At 34.5% G+C, this 25,082-nt stretch overlaps 1 protein-coding gene across 1 annotated transcript in view; it reads right to left on the bottom strand.

Moving 5' to 3' along the window:
• The window catches only part of SLC12A2 (solute carrier family 12 member 2), a 112,263-nt gene that overhangs the window by 21,803 nt on the left and 65,378 nt on the right, over positions 1 to 25,082 (bottom strand). The window contains exons 11-19 of the mRNA XM_022588706.3: positions 24,602 to 24,709; positions 23,397 to 23,520; positions 22,247 to 22,348; positions 20,255 to 20,410; positions 19,569 to 19,668; positions 14,904 to 15,015; positions 13,329 to 13,469; positions 2,640 to 2,746; positions 552 to 631 (exon numbers count right to left, since the gene is read on the bottom strand). Coding sequence (XP_022444414.1) covers positions 552 to 631; positions 2,640 to 2,746; positions 13,329 to 13,469; positions 14,904 to 15,015; positions 19,569 to 19,668; positions 20,255 to 20,410; positions 22,247 to 22,348; positions 23,397 to 23,520; positions 24,602 to 24,709 — 1,030 coding nt within the window. The remainder of the gene's footprint in view (positions 1 to 551; positions 632 to 2,639; positions 2,747 to 13,328; positions 13,470 to 14,903; positions 15,016 to 19,568; positions 19,669 to 20,254; positions 20,411 to 22,246; positions 22,349 to 23,396; positions 23,521 to 24,601; positions 24,710 to 25,082) is intronic.

The following is a 25,082-nucleotide window of genomic DNA, read 5'->3' as shown; positions in this document are numbered from 1 at the left end:
TTCCTGGTTTTGATACAGAACTATAGATACAATGTTACCAGTGGGGGAAACTGGAGGAAGGGTACACAAATTTTTGTGAATCTATAATTACTTCAAAATGAGAAAGTTACAAAATATAGTCTTTTCTGAAGAAAGAGTAAATGATATAACAAAGTTTAGTTTTTCATTATTAATATGCCTCTATGTACAAAGTATATCTTCCATAAACATGAAAATGTCTAAAATGTTTTCCTCTGATTATTTTATCATGTAGTTTTATAACTTTGGCCAAACTACAATCATAACTAATGTTTGTTTCTCTTAAACTTATGATTTGAATTGAATTTTATTCTATTAATAATTACTAGCCACCATTCAGGTTGGTGCAAAGAGAAAATCCAAACTTTGGTAGAGCCAATCAGATCTGATCTTAAAATGCCATACAATAAGTATATGACACATATTAGATGGTAAATATTAAAATTATTAAAGAATTTGTAGAATTACATATAATTTTCTCACAAAGTAATTTATATTTTTAAGATAAAAAATGTATTTCAAACAAGATTTACCTTGTCCTTGAAGATGAGATATATCCAGACCCTCTTTTAGGCGGATAACTACTACTCCGTATTGTATATCAAAGGCGTCACTGTAACAAGAAAAAAACAAAAAAAAATTTTTTTTAATCACAAAAATTTCTGTCTCTCTCCTCTATAAAATGAAGGCAATAGTAGATGATCTCTAAATTTACTTTCAGCTTTAAGTATCTGATTCTTATAATATGCTTTAAAAATCACAGTGACATCCATATTTTCTCCAGATTCACTGGAGACAAAATTAATAGACATGTTAACCTTCCTCTGCTGTACTGTGAAAGATCTAATTAACTATTAGAGAAGAAATAACTACAAGTATTTTAAAAAATAGTTAATAAAGTAATTGAATCAGAATCAGTTTCCTTAAAGAAAATCCAGTGAATATAGCTCTTAGTCTACTTCAGACTAAAATAGCTAAATGTTTTTGCTATAAGGTATAGAAATTTCTATAATCTATATAATTTCTTTAAGCTATAGAAGTTGATTTGCAGTTTCAGACCCTCCATACTGTTAATACATACATAGTAAATAAAGTATACCTCAACTGTTCAAGGTATTTAAAATCACAACCAGAACATAAGTGTCACAAGATAAAAGAGTAAGCAGTATCACTGCTTTAAAAGAGCCATCAACGTCTATGGTTCCAGAAACCAGAGAGCAGTATTTTACCTATCTTTAAACTGCTGCTTGACATATAATACTTGGATTAATACTTGACTCTCAGAGCAAACATTCACTTCAGTTCCTAAAAGATCAGTGTCAGAAAAGACTCCTTTCTTTCAGCGCTCCCATTATGACAAACTACAACTAATAATGAATGAATTATTTGCAAAAATGTCACTTTTTCTATTTTCTAGGATAATTACTCCATCTCACTGGTCTTACATCTTCAAAGAAAAAAAGCATACTCTTTGGCTCAAAGCCCACATGATGTAGTCTTTCTTTCACAGTCTCCTTCTTTCCCTAATCCCCATGCATACAAAGTACAGACTACAGAATTAGAAAGGGAGAGTGAAGTGCTGTTTACGAAAAAGTTAACAAACCCAAAGCCAAAGACCAGTCACAACCTCTGACAAACCAGCAGAGCTTGAATTTTACTAAAAACCATTTAACAATTACTTGGGAAATCTTAAGTATCGTATATTTTACTAATGAATATAAAGAGATTTATGAAAGTAAAGTATGAGATCTGGTTACTTCCACAAAGATGTTTCAAGGTAGCTATGAAAACAAAAGCATTATATGTGATACAGGCAAATAATAATATGGTTCTACCAATAGATACAACAGGAGCTCCAGGAAGGGAAATAACTCCAGTGAGTTAAGGATAAACAGATAAAAATTCACAGAGAAGTAGGATTTGAATCTGGTACTAGAGTTATTTTGCCAAATATAAATTTTTTTAAATGACAATTTTTATAAAGAAATACTTTATAAGGAGTGAACAGTTCTATTTCATCAGCATCTATGACAAGAAAAAGACTACTCTTCAAGTATGATGTACTAAGAGGGAATCCTTATCCTCTATAAAACAGTGTGAATGAGATAAAGAGATTTGCTAAATAAATACTAGGAATACTAGAAAAAGTACTTTTCAAGATTAAAAACAAAATATGACAAAAATAGAAATTTTATTCTTTTTATTAAATAACTCAGTCCCAAAACACCTTTGTAATAGATTAAACAGATACGTATCCAAAAATAACATGGATAGATTCAAATCAGAAAGACAAAGTAACAAAAGGATAAGAACTCATTAGACAACCTGTAAGAAGGAAATTAAAGTGAAGTAAATCAAAACTACGCTGTCTTATAAACATCATTGGAAATACCACTGAAAAGTGAATAGTAAACGCAGAACTTAATACTTCAAGGGGGTGGAAAAGCAAACATATAAGTGCATTTTAAAAAAAGAAATGTAAATAACTTCCAAATGATTATTTTCATTCTATGCTTCTACTAGAAGAGACTATATGAGAAACAGACTTCAAAAACCAGTGCAAGCTTTCAAAATTAATATTTTCTGAATCAACTAAGTTACTGAATTAAAAGGATACTTACTGAAATAAGTTTATATACATATCCATATCCCTCATATCTGCTTGCAACCAGTCTTTCTTAAATCCAAGGACAAGTGTGTTTGGTTTCATACGCCCAAGACCAGCAGCCTAAAACACAGAAAAAATACAACTTTAAAGATATGCCACTCACAAAATGCTTTTTAAATGACAATATCCTCCTAATGGACAGCCTCTAAACATTTTTATTTTTAACGTGTTTTTATAAATTTATTTATTTAATTTATTTATTTATTTTTGGCTGTGTTGAGTCTTCATTGCTACACATGGGCTTTCTCTAGTTGCAGTGAGCGGGGGCTACTCTTCATTGGGGTGCGGGGGCTTCTCACTGCTGTGGCTTCTCTTGTTGCGGAGCACGGGCTCTAGGCGCGTGGGTTTTCGTAGTTGTGGCTCGTGGGCTCTAGAGCGTAGGCTCAGTAGTTGTGGCACATGGGTTTAGTTGCTCCATGGCATGTGGGATCTCCCCAGACCAGGGATCAAACCAGTGTCCCCTGCATTAGCAGGTGGATTCTTAACCACTGTGCCACCAGCGAAGTCCCTAAACATTATAAAATTGTGTACCCTTATCAGCAAAAATAGTTGAGCATCCAATGCATGCATATTTATAAATTATATATACATTAATTATATTACTTATGATTAAACATACACAAAAATAGAAGATAAACACCTGTAAAGTTCTAAATGTATATTTTGTACTTTTATGATTTATCAGAATTTTCATTTTTAGGAAGGGAAAGATGATGGAATATACTTAACCTTTCATAAAAATCATAACAATACAGTGGTATTCCCAGTTACATATTTTGCCATTAAAACCTTGAAGCAGAAGTCCAAATTGAATACATGCGTTGTTGGCTACAGTTCAGAATTCCATCAGTTTTTCTTGCAACTTCATGTAGAGTTGCAATTCAATATGCTTATACAAATATGCTCCCAGATCCAATTAATTTCTTCTTTTGTAAGTTTTAAAAAATTAATTAATTAATTTTTGGCTGCATTGTATCTTTGTTGCTCGCACGGGCTTTAGTTGCAGCGAGTGGGGGCTACTCTTCATTGTGGTGCGCAGGCTTCTCACTGCAGTGGCTTCTCTTGTTGCGGAGTGTGGGCTCTAGGCGCGCGGGCTTCAGTAGTTGTGGCACGCGGGCTAAGTAGTTGTGGCTTGCGGGCTCTAGAGCGCAGGCTCAGTAGTTGTGGCACATGGGCTTAGTTGCTCTGCGGCATGTGTGATCTTCCCAGACCAGGGCTTGAACCTACGTCCCCTGCACTGGCAGGCGGATTCTTAACCAGTGCGCCACCAGGGAAGTCCTCTTTCATAATATTTTAAAACACACTAAAAATTCTATTCCCAAGGTTGGCTACTCACATAAGATTTTTTTTTTTTATGGTAAAAGATAAATAAAACAGTTTGCCATTTTAGCCATTTTAACATGTACAATTCAATGGCATTAATTACATTCACAGTGTTGTACAACCAACCCCACTATCTGTTTCCAAAAGTTTCTCATCACCCTAAACAGAAATTCTGTAAACACTAAGTAATAACTACCCGTTCTTTCCTCCCTCCAGGCCCTGGTAACACCTAATCTACTTTTGTCTCTACAAGTTTGCTTATCCTAGATATTTCCTATAAATGGAATCACACAATATTTGTCCCTTGTGTCTGGCTTATTTCATTTAGCATAATGTCTTCCAGGTTCATCCATGTTACAGCATCTATTAGAACTTCTTTCCTTTTTAATAGCTGAATAATATTTCATTCTATGTGTATACCACATTTTGTCTATCCATTCATCTGTTGATACATGCTTAGGTTGTTTCTATCTTTTGGCTACTGTGAATAATGCTGCAACAAACACTGGCCTACAAATATCTGTGTGACTCCCAGCTTTTAATTTCTTTGGGTATATGCCTAGGAGTAGACTTGCTGGATATACAGTAATTCCTTGTTTAGACTTTTGAGGAACTACTAAGCTGTCTCCCACAGCAGCTGCATCATTTCACACTCCCACCAGCAATGCAAAGGTTCCAATTTCTCCACATCCTCAGCAACACTTGTTAGTTCCTGTTTGTTTGTTTACTTAATTACACACATGCTAGTAGTGTAAAATGGTATCTCACTGTAGCTTTGATTTGCATTGCTCTAGTGACTAATGATACTGAGCATTTTTTCATGTGCTTATTAGTTATCTTTATTTCTTTGGAGAAATGTTTATTCAAGTTATTAGCAAATTTTTTAATTGGGTTGTCTGTCTTTTTGTTGCTGCTTTAGGAATTCTATGTATATTTTGGATATTAAACCTTATCAGATATATGATGTAAAAAGATTTTCTTCCATTCTGTAGATTGTCTTTTCATTTTCTTGATAATGTCCTTAGATGCACAAAAGTTTTTAATTGTGAAGTCGAACTTGTTTACTTATTTGTTTTGTTGCTTGTGCTTTTGGTGCCATATCTAAGAATCCATTGCCAAATTCAAGGTCATGAAGATCTACCTCTATGTTTTCTTTAAAGAGCTTTATGGTTTTAGCCCTTATATTTAGATCTTAGATCCATTTTGAATTAATATTTTATGTGCCATGAGGTCACACTTAAGTTTTTATAGGTGATATACTTAAATCATTTTTTGTTAAAGATTAAATTAATTCAAGTACTTACCAAGTGCTGACCATGTGCCAGACACTGTTGTAAAGACTCTGCATAATTAGGGAACAAAAGAAATAAGCCTAACCATGTAAAGTTTACATTCATTTTCAAAATGTTCTATCCATGCACAAGTTTCTTTCAAAAAATAAATTTTTTTTCCACTCTACTATAAACAATGCTTTGCCCTCAGGAGACAGATAAAGAATATTTATTTTTATTTAAAAAACTGTTACATAGCAAGGTAGCCACTAGCCACACAACATAATTTTGATATTTTTGGGGGTTTTTTGGTAAAAGAAAACCAAGAAATATCTTCAAGTTTTATTGTTTTTTAATGAAGTAAGCTACAAGATGACCGGCAACTTCTTGATGGTACAAAATACTGTGAGAGTTACTCCGTTTCTCATCACAAACTTTGGTTACAACCTTATTATAATTAAAAGATTTTATTTTTATAAAATTGACAGTAACATTCAGAGGTACTCTGTGCACTTCTGTTTTCAACTTCATTATCGTAATAACTTGCCCTTGAATGACTGAGTAAAGAAATTTCACATCTATCAGTCATCCTAAATCCTTTGTAAATTCTAATCGAAGTACCTATTCAGTTAGAAGTAATGTTTTCAGCTTCCATAAAACATCATGTGTTTTAAAGAAATAACATTACTGAAAATATGTCTTCTCTGGAACATATTCCTTTTGGCTCATAGAAAATCAGTTCTTCATGGACTTCCATAATTGAAACTGATATAGCAAAATGCAGTCATCTGAAGCTTATTACAAATAGCTTCGGTTTCAATCAAAACATTCTTACTGTGTTGTTTTTTTGAATCGTTAGCAATGTTTTCTGTGAATCTTCCACCAGAACTTGCTGACAAGAAAGGCATTTAGTTTGCTATAATATTTTTCTGTGTATCATCATAACCATTTTTACTGTAGCAGAAAGAACAACTCTTTCCCCAATAGTATGTGGCTTTTTATTTCTGTCATGACTATTAAGTAAAAACATTTCCAAACATCATGGTTACCTAATTTAGTTAAGTACTGCCATGAGATTCATATTTAAGAATTACTAACAAGAAATGAAGGAAACAACAGCAAAGATCAATAAAACTAAAAGCTGGTTGTTTGAGAAGATAAACAAAATTGATAAACCATTAGCCAGACTCATCAAGAAAAACAGGGAGAAGACTCAAATCAATAGAACTAGAAATAAAAAAGGAAAATAACAACTGACACTGCAGAAATACAAAGGATCATGAGAGATTACTACAAGCAACTATATGCCAATAAAATGGACAACCTGGAAGAAATGGAAAAATTCTTAGAAAAGAAGAACATGCTGAGACTGAACCAGGAAGAAATAGAAAATATGAACAGACCAATCACAAGCACTGAAATTGAGACTGTGATTAAAAATCTTCCAACAGGGCTTCCCTGGTGGCGCAGTGGTTGAGAGTCCGCCTGGCGATGCAGGGGACACAGGTTCATGCCCCGGTCCGGGAAGATCCCACATGCCGCGGAGCAGCTGGGCCTGTAAGCCATGGCTGCTGGGCCTGCGCGTCCGGAGCCTGTGCTCCGCAATGGGAGAGGCCACAACAGTGAGAGGCCCGCGTACCGAAAAAAAAAAAAAGAAAATCTTCCAACAAACAAAAGCCCAGGACCAGACAGCTACACAGGCGAATTCTATCAAATATTTAGAGAAAGCTAAAACCTCTCCATCTCAAACTCTTGCAAAATATAGCAGAGGGAGGAACACTCCCAAACTCATTCTACGAGGCCACCATCACCCTGATAACAAAACCAGACAAAGATGTCACAAAGAAAGGAAACTACAGGCCAATATCATGGATGAACACAGATGTAGAAATCCTCAACAAAATACTAGCAAAAAGAATCTGACAGCACAATAAAAGGATCATACACAATGATCAAGTGGGATTTATCCCAGGAATGCAAGGATTCTTCAATATATGCAAATCAATGTGATACACCATATTAACAAATTGAAGGATAAAAACCCTATAATCATCTCAATAGAGGCAGAAAAAGCTTTCAACAAAATTCAACACCCATTTATGATAAAAACCCTCCAGAAAGTAAGCATAGAGGGAACTTACCTCAACATAATAAAGGCCATATATGACAAACCCTCAGCTAACACTGTTCTCAATGGTGAAAAACTGAAACCATTTCCTCTAAGATCAGGAACAAGACAAGGTTGTCCACTCTTACCACTATTATTCAACACAGCTTTGGAAGTTATAGCCACAGCAATCAGAGAAGAAAAGGAAATAAAAGGAATCCAAATCGAAAAAGAAGTAGTAAAGCTGTCAATGTTTGCAAAGGACATGATACTATACATAGAGAATCCTAAAGATGCTACCAGAAACTACTAGAACTAATCAATGAATTTGGTAAAGTAGCAGAATACAAAATTAATGCACAGAAATCTCTAGCATTCCTATACACTAATGATGAAAAATCTGAAAGAGAAATTAAGGAAACACTCCCATTTACCACTGCAACAAAAAGAATAAAATACCTAGGAATAAACTTACCTAAGAAGACAAAAGACCTGTATGCAGAGAACTATAAGACACTGATGAAAGAAATTAAAGACAAGACAAACAGATGGAGAGATATACCATGTTTTTGGATTGGAAGAATCAAATTGTGAAAATGACTTTACTACCAAAGCAATCTACAGATTCAATGCAATCCCTATCAAGCTACCACTGGCATTTTTCACAGACTAGAACAAAAAATTGCACAATTTGTATGGAAACAGAAAAGACCCCGAATAGCCAAAGCAATCTTGAGAAAGAAAAATGGAGCTGGAGGAATCAGGCTCCCTGACTTCAGAATATACTACAAAGCTACAGTAATCAAGACAGTATGGTACTGGCACAAAAACAGAAGTATAGATCAATGGAACAGGATAGAAAGCCCAGAGATAAACCCACGCACATACGGTCACCTTATTTTTGATAAAGGAGGCAAGAATATACAATGGAGAAAAGACAGCCTCTTCAGTAAGTGCTGTTGGGGAAATTGGACAGCCTCATGTAAAAGAATGAAATTAGAACACTCCATAACACCATACACAAAAATAAACTCAAAATGGATTAAAGACCTAAATGTAAGGCCAGACACTATCAGACTCTTAGAGGAAAACAGGCAGAACACTCTATGACATAAATCACAGCAAGATCCTTTTAGACCCACCTCCTAGAGAAATGGAAATAAAAACAAAAATAAACAAATGGGACCTAATGAAACTTCAAAGCTTTTGCACAGCAAAGGAAACCATAAACAAGACGGAAAGACAACCCTCAGAATGGGAGAAAATATTTGCAAATGAAGCAACTGACAAAGGATTAATCTCCAAAATTTACAAGCAGCTCATGCAGCTCCATATCAAAAAAACAAACAACCCAATCCAAAAACGGGCAGAAGACCTAAATAGACATTTCTCCAAAGAAGATATTCAGATCGCCAACAAACACACGAAAGGATGCTCAACATCACTAACCATTAGAGAAATGCAAATCAAAACTACAATGAGATATCATCTCACACCGGTCAGAATGGCCATCATCAAAAAATCTAGAAACAATAAATGCTGGAGAGGGTGTGGAGAAAAGGGAACCCTCCTGCACTGTTAGTGGGAATGTAAATTGATACAGCCACTATGGAGAACAGTATGGAGGTTCCTTAAAAAACTAAAAATAGAACTACCATACGTCCCAGCAATCCCACTACTAGGCATATACCCTGAGAAAACCATAATTCAGAAAAAGTCAAGTACCACAATATTCATTGCAGCTCTATTTACAATAGCCAGGATGTGGAAGCTACCTAAGTGTCCATCGGCAGGTGAATGGATAAAGATGTGGCACATATATACAATGGAATATTACTCAGCCATAAAAAGAAACGAAATTGAGTTATTTGTAGTGAGGTGGATGGACCTAGAGACTGTCATATAGAGTGAAGTATGTCAGAAAGAGAAAAACAAATACCATATGCTAACACATATTTATAGAATAAAAAAAAATGGTTCTAAAGAACCTAGGGGCAGGACAGAAATAAAGACACAGATGTAGAGAATGGACCTGATGACACAGGGAGGGGGAAGGGTAAGCTGGGGTGAAGTGAGAGAGTGGCATGGACATATATACACTACCAAATGTAAAAGAGATAGCTAGTGGGAAGCAGCCGCATAGCACAGGGAGATCAGCTTGGTGCTTTGTGACCACCTAGAGGGGTGGGATAGGGAGGGTGGGAGGGAGACGCAAGAGGGAGGAGATATGGGGATATATGTATATGTATAGCTGATTCACTTTGTTATAAAGCAGAAACTAACACACCATTTTAAAGCAATTATACTCCAATAAAGATGTTAAAAAAAAAAGAAATTGCTTTAGCATATTATGCTAAATCCATTAAAAATAGTCATTAAATGTTACATTAATTAAAGAATGTTGACAATGGAAATGTATAATAAAATATTGGCTGAAAAAAAGCATCACTGAACAAAAATGCAGAGTTTTGGCTTCATATTCTAGATGGTTAGTTTTTAAAGGTTGAGCTAATAGTGATGGCTTTAAATTATCCTTAGTTAATTTAATATCATGGCATTAAATATATGTGTGTATATATATTTGGAAAGGGGCTACAGGACTTGGGTATAATTTATATTTTAAATATTCTTATTGGCAATGTTATTTCAGTCTACAATTTTTAGAAAATTAAAAAAAAATTGCTGTTTACCTCAAAATGTGGCTAATGAAGAAGAGGAAAGGTTTCAGAAACACTCAGCATATATTACAGGATAATTCTAGACTAGCTTTGCTCAGGAAAAAAGGTAGTTATAGCTACACTAAGACTAAATGAGATCTATTTGATTTAAAGGGCATCATGATGTAATCTGAATTTTTTGTAAAAACAAGAGTTTTTTGCTAATTTAAAATGAATGTTTAAAATTGGATTGACAATCAAGTGGCTCCTGCCTTAAAAAAAAAAAAGAAAAAACAAAAGAAAAATCCATTTAAACAAAGAAGTTAGCAGTGTTAATGTCTTACTGCCAAAGGGCTCCATAAGCAAGTTATTGACAAGACTACCTCTCCTTAAAACAGTGAATCTCTAAATAAATGCTTATAACTAATAACTAGACAAATGAAGGGACAAAGAAATGAAAAGTCAGAATGTATAGTAAAACAAACCCATCTAAACAGCACCGCTAGAACTATAAAATAAGTCACTGTATAAAGAAATCAATGTACAAAAAACTATTTTGACAAAGATTATAAACCTCTAACAGACATAAAGGCATTTTCCACTTTATGTAACAGGTTTCAAGAAGGTTCGAAGGAAACAGAAGTACACTCAGTGGCAACTTACACTAAAATTTCAGTGATTAGTTCTAAAGAGGCAATTCACCTATCTGTAAGGATATTTTAAACAGTTCCTCAGACAGCTCTGCCACTGGAATAAACCATCTCCTGGGCATCTTTGTAAAGGGAATAGCACTTGCCAGGTTTATAGGGCAGTCTCAAAATGACACTGTTCTATGTATGCTCCCTTTGCCCCACACTGGTGAAACTGTCATGACCCACAGGGGTGAGTATGTTAGGTAGAGGAGAATGATAAGGAGGATGGTTCCTAACTCTTGGCCAATTTACGATATCATCATTTATACCACAGAAACCCTCGAGGGCAGTGGCTCTCAAAGTGTAGTGCCTGGACTGGACCAGCAGCAGCAGCGTGATCACCGGGAAACTTGTTAGAAATGCAAATTCTTGGGCCTCACCCTAGACCTACTGAATCACTGTAAAGATGCGGCCCAGCAGTCTGTGTTTTAGCAAGTCCACCACGTGATTCTGATGCAGGCTGAAGTTAAGAACCATTGCTGTAAGTAAATATTTTCATTTCCTTCATAACATTTATTAAATACATAGAGTAGTTATCAAAGTATTCCTATAAACTGCACAAAAGCAAGCAAGATTTACCCACTAGAAACAACCTTATGACCAGGGGTAGCATTCCGTTTGAAATATTTATATATTTCACATACAAAAGCGAATAAAGTAATAAATAATCATGTATCCGCCACTCAGCTTAAGAAAACAAATTTCACAAATACATATCAAGTACCCAGTATATCCTTTTCAAGATCTCCTTGTATTTTTACTATATATTCCATTATCTAGGCATATATACGTATGAATTTTTAAGTTACATATTTTTTAAAATTTATATCATCTTCATATTACTCATGTTCTTACTTTAACTTGCTATTTTCCTTAACATTTCTGTCTGAGGTTTATCCTCATTGATATGTATAGTACCTTTTCACCACTATATGGAATTCCACTGCATGATTATGCCACAATTTTCAATAATGTGATTAATGGCTGTTGAAGTTACTTTAATTTCCTTTTCACTGTAAAATGATAGTGCTATGAAACTTCACATAGCCTTCTTCACATGTGTAAAATTTCTCTGTGGTATACACTTAAGAATGGAATGTCTCAGGATATCCACACTTTTCAAAGATGCAGAATACTGCCAGGTTGCTGTCCCACGTGATTGTCCAGTCTACATTTACTACAGCAGTGCAAAGATTTCCAAGTGCTCTACACCATTTCTAACACTTGGTATTGGCAGACCTGATTCTGATCAATCTGACGGGTATGGAATAAAGCTGTACTACGGTTTTAATTTTTACTTCTGTCATTTAGGTTTCCTCTTCTTTGCATGTCTTTTGCTATTCTTTTTTTCTCTTATAGATTTAGTATTTCTTTATATATTGTGCACCATATTCTTTTGCTGGTAACATTATCTTCTTTAAGTCTGTGGCTTCATTTTTTGTTTTCATGCTTTCTTTAGAAGCACAATTTTATAAATGTTAACTAAAAAATAATTGGTTTCTTCTTCATAATTCAACTTTTTGTGTCTCATTTAAAAACTTCTTCCCTAGTCCAAGATCATAAAATTATTCTCTATTTTCTTCTAAAAGCTTACAAATTTTGCCTTTCATGTCTAGGTCTTTAATCTATCTGGAAATGTTTTGTTGTTTGGTTTATAAGGATGTGTTATATATATTTTTCACATAAATTATCAATTATCCCAGCTCATCTTTTCAATGTCACCTCTGTCATGTATTAAATTTCCTATATGAGTGGCTCTATTTCTACTCAGTTGAACTGTCTGTCTCTACTTCAATACCACAATGTCTTAATCACTATAGTTTTATGCTAATAAGCCTTTATATCTGGCAAAGCAATCCCACTCCCACCCCTTATTATTCCTGAGGATAGCCTAGGCTATTCTTAACCATGTGCTTGTCAAGTTTTAAAAAACACAAAACAGAAAGGGCCCAGTGACAGCACTGAGTCCCCCACCTCTAACAAAGCAGCTCCACAATCGACACAGTCAATGGGCTTTTGCTTAAGCTTTCTTTTGAAGAAAGAGGTTCCTATAAAAATAAGTTGGCAAACACTGTCTCCCTACAACCTTTAAGGGTTGAAGAAACTGAGTTTCTGAGAAGTTAAATAACTTGATTGGTCCGAAATCCATAATAAGGAAGTAGCAGTGCTAGCATTTAAACCTAGGACTGATTCCAAATCCCACATTCTGGTTACTAGGACACACACAAAACCGAAAGAGAAGTCTAAGTTTAGCACCAGTAAAATAATAGTGAGAAATATAGTAGGGAATTAGAATTTTTAAAAAATTAAATAAGGACTGCCATTACTTAACACAACAGGGAGTGAATGGGAACTATCTTAGGAAAAGGACAGAAATAGGCTAAGATAATTCACAAAGAGGTTCTTCACTGTCAGCCAACAGCACAGTATTTCTGTAACTCTCAAATTATACAAATTGTAGTATTCTACTTCAGTAAAGATATTTTAAAGATTTATGATTTTTATTAATGTGAATGAAACCTGGAATAAACAAGTTTTTGAAAGCTTACACAAAACTAAAATACTGTCATTTGAAAGATGTAACAAATTTACCTGCATCAAATATTGTGCACCCTCTCTCAAATCATCTGCATGTACTGGAGCATAAAAAGCCTTCGTTTTGTTTTTAATAAGCCATCGCTGATATTTGGCTTGATCAATGGACATCTCTTTCATAGCTTGTCTTCGAGGGCCCTTTAAGGTAAAAATATTAATAGTGTCTTTAACTGAAAGGTAATCTATTCCCCCTTTATAAAAATCCTCCTGTTATCTTGGTTTAAACAAGGTGTCTAAACATGGCGGTGGGGGGAGAAGGGAAGTATAATGATAGCGTTTCATTTTCCTGTCAGTGAATTCTTTCCAATAAAGATTATGAAAAAACAGTGTTGATGGAACAAAGACACAGAGGGTGCCAGTAGAAGGAAGAAGAGGAGAGGAAGAAACACAGACTTGGAAAAATAAATGTTTTGATACTAGTAAATGAAAGAAATTATAAATTATTGAAAATGGAGAAGAGATTACACAGAGAAAAATAAGAGCCTTCTGTTTTTCTATGGAAAGTTTCCCATCTTATTTTTTGTTTGTCTCAAACGTCTGAGTTGTTAATTCTCAGAAACCTAGAAGTATCATTACAAGTCAAAGTGAGCTATATAAATACGTTTTTTCTTTGTACTTGTTAAATGATGAAATGACACAAGAAAGGCGTTTTTAACTTGCCATTCTATTTTGATCCTTGTAAGCAACACATAAAATGTGTTACATGTTTTACCTAAAATGTATTTTTTAAAAATCTAAAAATAAGATTAAAAGTACACCCTAATTATACATGAATAAGACAAGGAAAAGTACAATTTATCTTTCCTAGTAGAAGAATTTCCCCTTTGTAATTTCTTATGCTCAAGACCCCAACCTGAATTGATCTAAGATAACTGTGAAACTCCACAGGTCCTGAGTGGAGTCAGTGTCTCAGTGTGTTCTTCCACTACCCCCCCCCACACACGCACGCACATGCACACTCACACGCACGTGCATGCACACTCACTTTGCTACTATACAAGTAGAAGATCAACTCTAGCAGGGGCTGGGACGTAGGGCATATAACACGCATTTCTAGCACCAAAATAAAATGAACAGTAGAGCCTGGGAGATAAGTTAATCTGGCAAATACTCCAATTTCTTATGCAGAAAAGGTGATCCATCATCTAGTAATTGTTTTCAAAAAACTACTTTTGGATGACCGTTTACCCCTATTTTTAATAATTTCCTTGCTCATGAATAAAACTAAAATGAATGAGCAATTAAAGTGTTTGAATTTGGAAATTCAGCACTCTACTCTTCTTACATATCAGATACTAGATATCTACCATGATTTGTCCACCTCCTCCAGCCTCTTTTTTTTCCTGATAAGTATATGTTCCCAGTATTCTCAGGACTTTATGAGATTTATCAGCAAGAAAAAACACATACTGAATTCCATTTAGGTTCCTTAGTTATTGGGAAGTAATTTTTCTTAGCAAAGCAATATAGTTTGCTAAGACCTACTCAAATTATTTCAAATCTAGAAAGCTCCACAAATTACATACACAGAGTGAAAAACGTTTTAATATAAAAAACAAAACTAATACTTACCACATGTACATGACCACAGATCATCAAACCAACATTTTTTGTGAAATCATGAACAAGATGAAGTAAAGCTGGGCGTGAGTTTGGAGCACCTGTCATAACAAGACACTGTGGCCTAATTTAAGATTAAAAAGAAAGAGAAGTTTAGGGTTTTGATAACATGGACATGATTTTAAGTCACTTCTCTAAGAATATATTATTACACTAGCCACTCCTTTATGCAACTGTCCTCAAGACAGGCCCCAAGATTCTCACAGATGACATAACTAGGGTTCCTTGGTACATGAGAAATGCAGAAAAACAAAACCTTCTTTGAACAACCATCATACCAAATGTCCTAAATTAATAGGTAATATTATACATCAAGATTCTGGGAGGCACTACAGAAAGAAATGACCATGCTGGTTAAAAACATGTAACCATTTTTCATCTTATAAAGGTAATAAATATTCCAGTTCTTTCACAGAGTCCAGAAAACTTCCTGAGAGCATGGCCTTGCCTTCATGTAAAAAACAGGTCACTTTCCTTCTTAGCTTGATCACATCATACTTAACTTCTACTTTGTAACATCAGCCCCCCCAATCTAGTTTAATTTTAATGATGTCATATGAGTAAAACCACCTGTGGTGAAGAAAAGGTTTCTATTTGAAAAGTTTTAATACTAATTAATTATGATGAAAGCCAAAATTGAATTCAGTTGCCTTTGCAAACACAAGACAGTGGCAAGACTTTCACGTATTTTTTTTTTTTTTTTTTTTTTGCGATACGCTGGCCTCTCACTGTTGTGGCCTCTCCCGTTGTGAAGCACAGGCTCCAGACGCACAGGCTCAGCGGCCATGGCTCACGGGCCCAGCTGCTCCGCGGCATGTGGGATCTTCCCGGACTGGGGCACGAACCCACGTCCCCTGCATCGGCAGGTGGACTCTCAACCACTGTGCCACCAGGGAAGCCCTTTCATGTATTTTTAACTCTTGATTTTTGTTGACGAGAAATAAAAATCAACCTTGTTTGAGGAAAAAAAATTCAGGTATCCATGTTATGAATTCAAACAGATTCAGAAAAATTTTTTTAAAAAAAATTTTGATTATTTTTTAAAATTAAGTTTTATTGGAGTATAGTTGCTTCACAATGTTGTGTTAGCTTCTACTGCACAGCAAAATGAATCACAACAGTGTGTATAATTAAAACAAACTTTAACAAAAAGCAAATAGACTAAAAATTCTGACTTACCTACTAAATTGTTAGGGTAGTTCCTAACTATACTTATAAAATAAGCAGGAAAACCTGAATAAAGACCTAAAAATGGTACTAACTCATTCAGAATTTTAGCAAGCTATGTGAAAAGCCAGTTCTGCTTGGGGGAATTGCTTTGGGGCAATCAAATATGAAGTCCTCCTCTAAGGCCCAGACTGCTAGTAGTCCAGTCTCTCCACCTGAGCTTCAGCAGGCTACATGGCTCCGCAGCTAAACATTGCATTTCCTAGCCTTCCTAGCAGCTGAAAGTGGCCCTATGACTGATTTCCAGCCCGTACGATGTTCCTAATTCCTTGTCCTGTCCTTTAAAAATGAAGCTGGCCACCCTCCATACTTTTTTCCCCTTTCCTGTAAGCTAGGCCGTGGTGGAGGGGGGGTGATGTCTTTGACCACACGGACAGAAAAACACATCCTAGGGAATGGCAGACTGACAGATAAAAGGAATGTGGAACTTGAATAACCAAGTGCAGCCAATCTACTTACCAGCCATGAATATCCATCTACCTCTGGACTATCACATAACACTGATATCTATCTTGTTTAGCCACTTTATTTTTTTCAGCTTTTTGTTATGGTAGTTTAACCTATTACTAATATAACCTATTACTGAGGGAAATGAACTTGTAGTCCCTATCTTTACTATCAATAAATAGTAAACACACCACAAAGGCATAATTTGGGTGTAATTTTATCATTCTAAAGAAAGGTATAGAACAAAATATATTAGGGATTACTTCTAGTAACAATGACAGAGTATGAACATCTGCCTTCATCTTTACTGCCTCCTTAAAAATCTCCGTAGTATGATGGGATTTTTTAAGTCACCAAAAATATGGAGAACAGGATAGGACACAATAGCATTGAATTTTGAAAGCCAGAAAGCAGATGGAAGAAAAATAAAGGATTTGACAAATCAGGAAAAGGCTAAATTACAAATGAGCATAAGAGAAAACTATGAAGCCATCTGATTTTACACCTAAGAACCATCAAAATGCCTAGGACTTAGAGGCAATAGAGTCTTTGGAAATGGCAGGGGCAATATGTTAAAGAAACTAAAATAAGAAGGACTGATTTAAAGTTTGCATAAGAAGCACCTAGATGAACCCAAATCATTTCCATCACTATGATGGGCAACTGTCCCTGTCCCTCTCCAATCCTGTTAGGCTAGGGCTTATTTGCTAGAGAGACCTCTGGTCTGGGAGCATAAGCATATGTCCCAGATCTCTGGTCTGAGGGCATAAGCAGCTACTTTAAGTAGGGGAGTTAGGAGAACATTTACTATATGCTGAACCCTGAGATCTCTGAGCTGCCTTCCCACTTGGCTCTCAGAACTCTGGTAGCCAGAACTTTATCAACAAGCAGAAGATTAAAAGATTCTTTTCTGAGAAATCTAATCAGATCAAAATAGAAAACCTTTAAGATGACTTAAATTTCTTAAAGAACCAGCAAAGCCACATTAATCTACATCAAGGGCTTCACTGACAAGCCCCACCCACCAATGCAGAACTTCCCTGACCCAGGACCACAGATACTTCGGACAATGCTAAATCTAAGAACCCAAATTAAAGAGGCAAGAAATAGTGAGAAAGTTTCTCACTATTCAAGGAAATAGAAACTATAGAAACTATGAAGCGAAGAAAACAAAATCTTTTGGCAAATTTGGTGAACGCTGAGATACTGATAAATAGAAATTTAAACAGGAAAAAAAATTTATTGCCTACACAGAAAACAAAAAGCCTGTACAGGAAAAAAAAAGCAACTATAATTTACTACATGGCTGGGCTCTTGAATCATGCTTAAAATGTCAGAATATAAATATCAAGTCTAATATAATCAAAATAATGACATAAAAAATACCCTGGGACGGTAGGGTAAAGGGAAGGGTGCACATGTGTGGTGGGCATACATGGATGAAAGAAATCAGCAGATAACGCCTGAAGTTAAAACTCAAACAATACAACAAGACAAACCCTCTTTTTGGGAATATGAAGTAAATATTACACGATTCAGTTAAAAGTGGTTGCCTGTGGCATGAGAGAAACAGGGATTTGAGAACTGGGGCAATTGCTAATTTTCATGACAAACCTAAGTTTTTCCTCTTTAAACTATGTTCATGTATAATTTGGATAAAAATTTTAAAACACTTATTAGAATAAAATTTTTTAAAAATTTCCCCATTACTGTAATAAGCCAAAGCAACAGTTTTTTATTAATGGCAAATTAACTCTGACTCTTGGTCATACTCTCAGTTCTGGAGTACAACTTTTTACATAAAGGAATGATTTCTATTTTCTGCCATATTTGGCATCGACTAGTCAAAATGTTCAAAATGTACTGCATTTAAAGTTTTCCTCCCAGGGCTCTCATTTCTTTTTCTTTTTCCAGTTTCTCTCTACTCCTAAGCTGAAGATCTGTGGTCTCTGGAAAACTTTCATTCTAGAAGAAAGTTGCGGGCAGGGCAGGGGGGAGAACCCAAAGAGTTAACAAAAAGATATACAAAGATGTTTCTTCCTGGGGGAAATCTGGTAGAGCACTTCTTTTCTGGCACGTATCCACTCTGGAAGTTTTCTTTAAAAAAGATTTTGCCTTTTGATTTACTGAAACAAGGAATTTATTTCTGTGATTACTGTGCAGACGCCAGTGAGAAGTGATTACTCATGACTGTGGAAAGTCACCTGTTCAGAACCAGGCTTACATGAACAGTATGAGAATGGCTGTCTAATGATCTATTGTCTAAAAATGACAAGCCTACTTATAGCTTGGTATAAGTAATAATCTACAATTTCTAAGAATCTATATAAATAAACAATACTCCTGGATTTACAACAGTGCTTTAGTAACTGAATCTCATCAATTATTAGAAGCATGTTAAATTAAGGAATAGTTTTTAAAATGATAACTGATAAACTATTATAAGATAAAAAATAATTTATTGAAGAAAGTAAGAAATACTCTTCACTCTAAGGCATTGATTCTTTATCACTAAAACTGGTTTCCAGTACCACAATGAGAATGAAGCCACTAACATGAAAATATTTACTGCCTTAGTAAAATTGCAAAAAGGGGATTTTTATGAATTTCATCCTCAGTAGTTATATAACTACTGAGGCCACAGCGGGGGAAAAAATACTTTATGATACCTACTATTTAAAAGTTATCAAATGAGAGACCTCAAAAACTTTCACAACATTTTTGCAAGGTAGATGATAATTTATCTCTTTGTAAAATTTTGATAAGAAGAAGCCTCAACCTTGTTTTTGAATAAACTGCTCAAATCAAACCAAAACAAGAAATAATACCCTATGCTTTTAGAGAAATTTCCATGAAATATCAGCATATGAAAATGTTACTGAACAATAAAGGAAGAACTGATTGCCACCTAAGACAAAATGTTTCTGTTACCTTATGACTTACCTGAAGTTTTTCACATGGTCTTCCACTCCAGAAAGACGTATCGAATGCTGCAGTGCATTCAGGTAAGTCAGGGCTTGTGTGGAGGATCCCCAGTTCACATCTGTGGGAAGACAGTATTCATGCAGCAGCTTAATACCGGTTGTAACAAGTCATCAATAACAAGTACTTTCACATTTAAAAAGTCAATTGCTAAAATAAACTGTTGTCCTCAGGACTTTCAATAGTTCAAGTTCATGGCATGAAATTAAGACAATGCCAATCTGAACTACAATTACATTAAAAAAAAAAGTACAACTTAGAAAAGACTGGGATGATAGGGCTGCAGACATGCTGTGCACGCAACTCAAAATGAGCCTTTTACAAATAAAACATTTAAAAATTACTGCTTATATAGCCAAAGGTCTAAAAGGAAAGAGGCAGATCTATGATTGTTATAAAGTACTATTTATAGTACTGAACAGTTTAAGTTATTTGAACAGGCAAATTTTACCTCTTACTGAATAAACAATCTGGACACAAATGATGATTTTAGACATTTGTTACTTTAGAGATTTAATAAGCATATTAGAGAAATAATTGTTTCTGAGATGATTAAAACAGTATCTTCTTTGTCCATTTCATTTCTAAAGCCACCATTCTAATCCAAAGCTTCATTCTCTCATACTTGGATTACAAAATGTAATTACCTGGTTTTTTGTAGGTAACATAAATGTAAAGTCCAAGAACTATCACATATGTTAGCAATGCAGCCCACCAGTTAATGACAAACATCACTATGCAACAAAGAATTGCTCCAAGTAGTGATATCCACATGTTGTAGTATTTGAAGGCAGGGCGCCATCCTAACAATAACAAACAAAATAGATAAATAAAAGTCACTTGGATACCTCATCTGCTTTAGACAGTGGTACACACATATGCACAAAATAAATTTCTCTGCGGCTGCTACACTAAAAGGTCTTTAAATGTGAACTATAAGGCTAATTATAACAGTGAAGTCATAGACCATTACTGATCACAACATCATGATTCCTGACAGCCATGAAGTGGGCACATCTATTTATGTCCACATTACCCTATCTTACTAGTTTCTGTATTCAAAAAATTCCCTACCAAAAAAGTATAAATCAGCCTACCCCAGTGAATGCTAAAAACTAGAGAAGATTAAAACATTAGGTTTCAAATTGAGTCCTTAATAGTGCGGTTTTATTTTCTGTGTTTTAGCAGGAGACACATCTATATCCTAATGAATGTATAAAACAATTCAAACAAACTGTTCTTCAGAATCATTAAAAAAGTAATCTACTTGCTAGAAAAACTGTGAGTTGACTATAGAATCATACCTTCCCATTTGGGGAAGTATTTATGAATTAATAAGCTCACTCGAAAAACTGTTGAAGACTGTGTTTTAAAATTTTCATTCATAGGTAATTCCAGAGCCCAAAATACTATTTTTAAATCATTTCAATAAAACTTATATTCTTTTCTAAAATTAAACTTTTTAATTTTGAGATAACTGCAGATTCACATAAAGTTGTAAGAAATAATACATAGAGATTCCGGACACCCTTTACCTAGTTACTCCCAATGATAACATCTTGCAAAATGATATCACGATATCACAACTAAAATATTAATACAGTCACGATAAGGAAAAGTCCAACACAAGGATCCCTTGTGTTGCCCTTTTATAGCCACACCCATACCCACCTCTAAAATTTATATTCTTAAAGTAAAAACTGAAGCTAAGATGTTTGTGTCCTAAGTTCCCATACTTTATCTTTCCTTTTCTGAGAAACTTTTAGACCCTTAGAAGGAACAGTGCTTTTGTTCCTTATTTCCTTCTCTGATGTCCAACTGCTATCATGGTTTATAACAAAACCCATAAAAAATGTATATGGAGTAATTTTTCAGTTGATAAAGACCCCTTATATTAGAACTCCACAGAACTCATTGTGTTAAAAATATTCCTGGATAGGTTAACTATATCATAATAATGTTCTTAGAACTGAAATAGCAATCAGCTGAATAAATAATAAAAGCAGAAAAAAGCAAAGTAATTCTTTCACAGTGTCAGAATTTAAAATTAATGCTATTTTAAATTCTTTGAAGACAAGAAACAGGCATTATTTACCAATAAACTTCATGATAAAGAGATCTTTGAAGACTCAGTTTGACTCAACTATAAAGGCAGAGTGAAGCACTCGTGAGCTAATTCTCCACATGCCATCTTTTAAAATGTGTTAAAGTTTTGTTTTCTTGGGCTTCCCTAGTGGCGCAGTGGTTAAGAATCCACCTGCCAATGCAGGGGACATGGGTTCGAGCCCTGGTCCAGGAAGATGTCATATGCCGTGGAGCAACTAAGCCTGTGTGCCACCACTACTGAGCCTGTGCTCTAGAGCAAGCGAGCTACAACTACTGAGCCCACGCGCTACAACTGCTGAAGCCTGTGTGCCTAGAGCCCATGCTCCGGAACAAGAGAAGCCACTGCAATGAGAAGCTCATGTACCCCAATGAAGAGCAGGCCCTGCTCGCTGCAACTAGAGAAAGCAACAAAGACCCAACACAGCCAAAAATAAATAAATAAAATAAATTAATTTATATATAAAAAAAGTTTCATTTTCTCTAAAATTAGACATTACCACATTTACAGAACTTTTAAAAAAACGTAAAGTCACCTGGAGATTTTGCAAGTGATGCATGAAATACTGAAAAATTGATCAACGCATATGATGCAAGGAAGAAGTTAGAAATAATTGGAGCAATAACATTCAGTTCAGCTGCAAAAGAAACATGAAGCATATTTAACTGACATATTAGACCTTTTTTTAACTCTTCAAAACTATGAATTATTTCAAACCTGTAGATAACAGCATAATGAATACTCCTACATCCACAAACCAGATTTAATGAATTTTGCCATATATACTTTATATACTTTAATTTTCAGAAATCATACCTTACGTACACAGTAGAAGCCCCCTTTATACCTCAACTCGTCAAAGTTGGAATATTCTTTCCAATGACATTTCGTTTTACTACACATATATATGGTCCATAAGCATTGTGTAGCACTGTTCTGGGTGTTTTAAAAGTTACGTAAATTATATCATACTATATTATCATTCTGTAATTTGTTATTTTTACATTTATTATATTTGAGATTCATCCATATTAATATATGAAAACCAAGTTTATTCATTTTTTTACTGCTGAATATTATTCTGCAGTTTCACTCTTCTGTTGATAGGTACTCAGGTTGCTTCCATTTATCACTATTATAATTAATGACACTAAGAATATTCTTATATATGTGAGTTTCTATAGGGTAAAAACCCCTAAAAAGAACTGTTGGGTCACAGGAAACTTAACCAAATACATTCTTAAATATCACATGAGAGTTAGTTTCCAGTAGTATAATCAGACTTTTATTAATAAAAGTCCAAAGTCTTCTTGAGCAGTGAAAGACCCATTAGCTTCCTTACGATCAGAGGCAACAGTACCAAAAAGTAGATCGGCGGAGGTTCTACCTTCATGAAAGACACTGGAATCCTTTTCCTTATGCTATTATCATATTTCTTTTAGGGACAAGAACCTAAGAGTTCCCTCTAGCCCTGATGGAGAATTAGTGATGGTAAGAATTTTAGCAAATATTTAACAAGTGCTATTATTTGCATTATTTTCTAAACACTCTTTCCTTTGATCAAAAAGAAACTAACTTAGTATTGCAGGCAAAGTAACATTTTGTTTATAATTTAACAATTCAGTGTTGACAGCTGATACTATAAATGCACCAAAATCTACATTAGCGTACATTTATAGACTAACCAATTAAGATGAATCCAAGTGCAATTAAGAATGTTAAGATGTAGCCACGAAGAGGTTCATTATTTTTCCCATAACCTTTAGCAAACATCTGGAAAGCTGGGTAGATGTTGTCCTTACATAAGGCCTAATGAAGAAATGTAAACGTTAAAATGAAATATATCGAAATAAGACATACAGATCTGCTTACAGTTACAATAGGTTAATCAGGAATGGAACCCAAGTTTCTAATTCTTGGTCCTCTTTCTTTCCCCTCACGCTGCTTCACCTACAAACTGTAAAGGAGATTCAAACATTTCTAGCATCAGAAAGACAGGAGGTTTAGAATACACTGAAGTTTTTATCCATTTTATTCCGCCCCAGGTTGAAATTCTTATATGAATAAAGAGCCAAAGGAGCAGGCATACACACAGAAGAAATGTGGAACCTTGAGAAGTATGACAGACGTGTGACCTATTTTAAGAAAACCAAGTCCAAATCCTAGACTCAAAACAAATGAAAATCCTAATTATAAAACATAATCACCTTTCTTAAAACAATACTGAAAATAATTTTAGTAAATATTCTACACCTCTACTGTGCTAACTAGCTACAATAAAAAATTAAGAACAAACAAAAAGAACAAAGGAAATTAACAAAGCTGCAGAATCGATATCTCATTTGTTTTAGTAATAAAAAGTTTTTTCTGTCCAGTATCAGCCATTTATTTAATGCTCATTAAAGGGAAACAATGTCTATCATATTTATTATTATATCCTGAGTACCTAACATAATGCATAGCACGTATTAGACATTCAGATATTCATAAAATTAAACATTAATGTTGGCATTATGCTAATAGGAATAAGATACTTTAATTCTTTTGATTTATGGTCTTGGACTATACTTTTTATCCTTGGTAAGACGTTATGAAAATTTATGCTAACAGTATGTCCATAAAGCAAAAATTCATCCACTTCCAGAAAGACAACTCAAAACTTACACCCTGAGAGTAGATATAGGCCAAGTGTTTATATATACACATCCACATTCATATGCATAAAATTAAATATGCTCCTCTGGATATATGTGTTTGTATATGTCATATAAATATCAATACATGGGCTTGATAGAAGTAAACAAATAATTTAAAAATATTAAAAATCCCATATTTAAATATATTACCTTAACTGCCCCTTTAATAAAATTTGTAACATGAAAATACTTACCTGAAATATCTTGGGCGCACTCACAAGGGATGCTAATGCAGAAGAAAGAGTGGCTGAAAAGATACCTGCAGAAATTAGTGGTGCAAAGCCTGACACCATGCTCATTACCTTAAAAAAGTGACAAAAATGGAAAAATAAGTCTTACATAAAATTCAAAAAAGAACACAACACTTCATCTTTATTATTCCTATGAAGACCACTAATAGTAATTCTGGGAGAAATCTGATAAAAATAACAATAATAAACAGTAATAATGGTTACGTGCGTACAAACTTCTGAAACTGATTTACCACCAGCCCTAAATGTAAAAAAACTTTTTATTTTGTAAAATGTCAAAGGCACACACAATGGCAGAAGAACATACTGAACTACAAAGTATCCATCGCTCAGTTTCAACAGGGCCAATCTTTTCATTATTGTGAATTAAACCCCAGATCTCATTTCATGCATAAATTTTTGTGTGTACCTCTAATGCGTAAAA

Source organism: Delphinapterus leucas, chromosome 3, assembly GCF_059928025.1.
Source record: "Delphinapterus leucas isolate spDelLeu-1000000601 "Yukka" chromosome 3, BTC_Dleu_Yukka2, whole genome shotgun sequence".
NCBI classification, from domain to species: domain Eukaryota; kingdom Metazoa; phylum Chordata; class Mammalia; order Artiodactyla; family Monodontidae; genus Delphinapterus; species Delphinapterus leucas.
This window is presented reverse-complemented; position numbering and strand designations above follow the sequence as displayed.